The sequence below is a fragment of the Bos grunniens genome, chromosome 7, assembly GCF_055505025.1.
Source record: "Bos grunniens cultivar Pamir isolate PY7600 chromosome 7, Bosgru_T2T1.0, whole genome shotgun sequence".
Lineage (NCBI taxonomy): Eukaryota > Metazoa > Chordata > Mammalia > Artiodactyla > Bovidae > Bos > Bos grunniens.
In genome coordinates, this window is record NC_141171.1 from 5,191,999 (window position 1) to 5,196,712 (window position 4,714).

Sequence of the window (4,714 nt, forward strand, 5' to 3'; positions counted from 1 at the left end):
TTTTCAGGAGCTAGGGGATGGGGTGAGGAATGGGGTGACGTTGGTCAAAGGGTACAAACTTTTACCATAAGCCCTGAGGATCCAAGGCACAGCATGGTGACTATAGTTAGAGTGCTGTATTGTCACATGTGAAAGTTGCTAAGCAAGTACGTTTTAAGCATTCTAACCACACACACCAACTGCAGATCATGCAGGACTGTATTTATTGGGGGGAAAAATCTGTGTAGGGTGTTTCCCTGGTGGTCCAGTGATTAAGAGTCCGCCTTGCAGTGTATGGACACTGATTCCATCTCTGGTCTATTACAATCCCACATGCTGAGCAGCCACTACGCCCTTGCGCCACAACGACAAGCCTGTGCTCTAGAGTCTGTGAGCCGCCATGAAGCCTGAACGCCCTCAAGCCTGTGCGCGGCAACAGGAGAAGCCGCTGCAATGAGAGGCCCATGGACTGCAGTGAAGAGTAGACCCCAGCTCGCCGCAACTAGAGGAAGCCTGCACGCAGCAACAAAGATCCAGCTTAGCCAAAAATAAATAAATAAAATTATTTTACAAAATCTGTGTAGAAGTGGATCTATGCAGTTCAAGCCTGTGTTGTTCAAGGGTCAACTGTATTAAGATTATAAAAACATCATAAAACTGGGCGCAAAAAAAGGGAAAGCTGATCATTTCTCTGCCCCTGTGAGTCAGTTTGCCCAATCATTTCAATATTCCTGATCTATAAACCTGTTTGTTCTTTGACTATCTGACCAGCTGCCCCTCATAAATCATGAAATAGAGAAAATCTTTAACATGCAATCATTTTACACCAGCGTGAGAACCATGACTTGTTCCCCTTCTTTGAAAGTTATCCTGTAACATGGCCTGTTGTTCTTAGATGCCTCAGCCTGGCACTCTAACTCCAGATCTTGCTGCTGTCTGGGTCTTTTCACACTTGTTCCCCTTCCCTGGAACTCCATGACTTCTCCCCAGTAAACATATTCTTTCAAACTCCCCAGACAAGGTCACTGCCCCACTTGTGGCCTTGCATGACTCCAGTTACCACCTTCTGGCTTAACCCATAACACCTAGTGTGGGGCAGCGAAAAAGAGTAGCTAGGGATGTGTGTTGATGTAACAGATATATTTTTTGCCTAATGAACTCCTAGTCACCCTTCAAAACCCCAGCCCTAATGTCCCTCCTTCCTATGAAGAACCTTCATTTCTCCTCTGGGCTCCTCTAGTACTGGTGCCTCCCACTCTGGCCCATCCTTGCCCCATGGGACTAGGGCTATCTGTCTGGCTCTTCATCCCCAGGACAGGGAGGTTCTCAGGGGTCCCAGCATTGTGCATATCTGGAAAAAGGAGATTTGCTGAATCACAAAATCCAAAAGTGTTTATTAAGTGAGTTTTGACGTAGCACCATTCACAGTGAGACAAGATTCTTGATCCTGGGGCAGAATTTTGAGTCTGGGCTTCATAGAATAGGTAGAAGTAGTGGCTTTGCTGAGTCAGGGATCAAAAAACAAGGACAGGTGTGATTTCGTTCTTCTTGCACCAGCTCCCTCCCAGGACACTGGTTGTCAGTCACTTGAAGTGGACTTCCTTGGACAGCTCAGCTGTGAGTTGGCAGACATCTGGCTTCTGGCCCTGGAGAAGGTGGCCGTGAGTTGGGGTCCTGAAAGGAGACCCTACCCTACCCCCACTAGCCAGATCCCTCCATTCCCTGCCTGGCTTACCTGGTACAACCGGCAGACAAGGTGTAGGAGATGTTCCTCATCTTTCATGTGTTCCTGAACAAGCAAGACAGGGGGTTAAAAGTTCCACTGGCTCCCAGTCTGGCCCTTGCCTCCTGCCTCCCAGATCAATGTACATGCCCATCAGCCCAGTCCCTGCCAGGGGGCCCCAAGAGTTCTTACCCCATTGACGACGACCCAGGGCACGTATTTGTGGGGTGGCCGCAGAGCGTCCGTGAGCTGAGCGTTGATGTGCAAGAGCTGCATGCCACGGTTCCCCGTAGCACACTCCATGATGGAATCCGCGGACACCTTTGGCGCATAGATCTGCAGGCACTGAGGGCAGATGGGGAGCTGATCAGCAGGGGCATTGCCTCAGCTTCCTCCCTGCTATCTCCCCAACGGTCCTCCTTCTAGCAACCCCCACGCCCTCAAGCCCAGTTTCTGCCTCCTCACTTACGACTGTGGTTTCCAGGGATGCAGCAAGGCTCCTAAACAGCAAGTGCTTAACACATGCCTGAGTGGAGGCCCCAGGGCAGGGGCTCAGGCTGCCTCCAAGAAGACCAGACCTGCAGCCCCACCCCTGCAGTGTTTTATTTTCCCCAGAGCATCCGTAGTCGCTGTTCCCTCTGCCGGGAACACTTTTCCTCCTCCTTCCTCTGAGTCTCCTGAGTGTTCCCTCCTCCTTTGCACACCCCCAGCCACACTATGACTCTGCAGGGCTTGGAGGTGTCTCAGGGAGGCTTCAGGTCTCTTGGGTGGCCCAGATGCTTGATGAATAAACAAACAATCAGGGCAGATGAGTCACCCTTTTGGGAGTTCTTTTTCATAATCCTCCAGGGAGGGAGGTGGGCCAGATGTGTCATCTCCATACCCCAGAGAAGGATCACTGTCTGTATCCTTGTATATTCCTGTTCAACCAAGCCCAGCTCAGAGGCACCTCGTCCAGGAAGCCCTCCTTGATCTATCAGGCAGGCCCGCAGAAGATCTTGGTTCTCTCCATTCAGAGACTGAATCTTTGAGAAAGGAGGCTGTATTCCTGGGACTGCACAGTGAGTGGCAGTTGGGGCCAGGACTTGAGCTTGGGTCTGTCTGGATGCAGGGAGGCCAGGGCCCCCCAACCCAGGCTGAATGAGGGGTGCTACTCACCGGCTTCAGGTTTTGCTCCATGTCATCCATTTCCTCTAGGCAGACAATGGTCAGGAAGGCTACTTTCTGCTCCAGCTGGTCCAGCAGGCAGGCCTGGGGGTGGAAGCGGGCAGGCAAGGATGTGAATGGCTCAGAGCACCCTCCACCCCAAGGACCACCCCAGGAATAATCACGAGGTGTCCACCAATCAAGTGGAGAACAAAGACATGATTAAATGGAGGCACAGAGGCAAGGGACAGAGCTGTCTGCAATCCCTTCTGAGTCACGATTTCACCTTCCTTATCAGGGCAGTCGCCCCAGCCTCTGTGCCCCTCCCTTGGGAACTGGGGGAGAAGGGAGCTGCTCACCTCCACTTTGTTAAGCAGGCACTCCCGCTCGCCATGCTGGCATGTGAACTCCCACTTGCCACTGACGTTTCTTTCCTGAAAAACAAGAGAGGTGAGTGCTGGCTGGCCCCTCCCCCAGACCTCCTTCCTGTGGCCACGTGCCTCCCTTTTGGTCCCCAGGCACCTGAGCGTTCCCATAAGGCACCAAGGTGACGTTGAGGATTTCCAACACCATCAGCCACGTCGGGAAGAGCTCTCGGATCAGGAATTCCCGGCAGCCAGGGCACAGCGCCTCATAGTAGAGGCTCACGTTGACCAGTGGAACATCAGGCTTCTGGGGCGATGCCTGCAGGCACAGCTCACCGACCTGCACAGGAGAAAGGGGTGTGAGTCAAGTTAAACCCTCTCGGAGGAAGGAAGCTGCAGACAGTAGGTGTTCTATCTCACACTCCTTCCCCACCTTGCCAGGTGGGAGTCTGATGCTGAGGCTTCACCGAAAGCCTAAATCTTCCTAAATATCAGTCAAATTGCAAGATGGATGTGACACAGATTTGCAAACAGTAGGCAGTTAATGGAGGCACAAGACTTGCTTTCCTCCAGAGATGAAACTTCTTACCCAGGGGGAGACAGGGTGGAAGAATTCATGGCCTTCACCCGCCTGGGTCACTGCGGGTCAGCCCTGACTTCCGGTGGTGTGTATCACCACCGCCTGCTCCTTTGTGGCCACTTCATCCCCTCGAGCCATGGCCCCGGGCTGAGCAAGGCCCTACACCTCACTGACTCCTTATTTACTCTTCCTCTCCACCAGCCCACTGAACTCCTCCCAAGGCTACTGCAGAGGCGGCGCCTAATAGGTGCTGACTTCCGGCTCCAGCTGAGGGGTGCGGGCGGCCGAGTCTGTGAGCAAGTGGTTTAGCCTCCGGGGCATCTGTTTACTCCGGACCACAAAAACGCGCGCTCTTCCCGGAACGAAACGCACCCTCGATGAATGCCCGTGGCCAGGGGCCGGCAGCTCAGCTAGTCTGGGCTTCCTTCCCCTGGCCTAAAAGAGGAGACTCTGATTCTCGCTCCAGATGTACACAGTTGGTGCTCAGTGCACCTTGAGGGGAGGAGGGAGTTGCGGGAGGATGGGGTGGGGGACAGCTGAGGGACTCGGACTCCAGATAGGAAAGAGAAAGGGAAAAGAAAGTATGGCCAAAGTGCCGGATTGAAGGGTGGGGTTGGGGAGGGGCTCGCCACTCCCCTCCCCCCCGTGTAGCATCCTCTCCGGACCCCGGTGGTCCCCGTCGAAGTCGGCGGGGTGGTGAGAGGAGAGGAGTGGCCGGCCCCCGACCTGGGCGCGGGTCCCGGCTGGCCCGCCCGCCGCGTCGCCGACGCTACCTGGCAGGGGGCCGCCCCCTCGGGGAGTGCTTCCAGCAAGGACCACCGCGTTGCGGCGGGGACCTCCAGCGGCAGCAGCAGCAGCAACACGAACAGGAGAGGCGACGAGGCCATCACAGCGGCGGCGAACACGCGACGGCGGGGAGCC

The 4,714-nt window shown here is 54.7% G+C and overlaps 1 protein-coding gene across 1 annotated transcript; it reads right to left on the reverse strand.

Moving 5' to 3' along the window:
• Positions 1-1,349: 1,349 nt before the first annotated feature.
• IFI30 (IFI30 lysosomal thiol reductase) lies at positions 1,350-4,714 on the reverse strand. Its single transcript, XM_086408433.1, has 7 exons — positions 4,567-4,714; positions 3,371-3,553; positions 3,208-3,282; positions 2,861-2,953; positions 1,895-2,047; positions 1,715-1,768; positions 1,350-1,625 (listed from the first exon to the last, which is right to left on the reverse strand). Exons 1-7 carry the CDS (start codon positions 4,678-4,680, stop codon positions 1,563-1,565), a joined length of 735 nt encoding a protein of 244 aa, XP_086264559.1. The 5' UTR covers positions 4,681-4,714; the 3' UTR covers positions 1,350-1,562.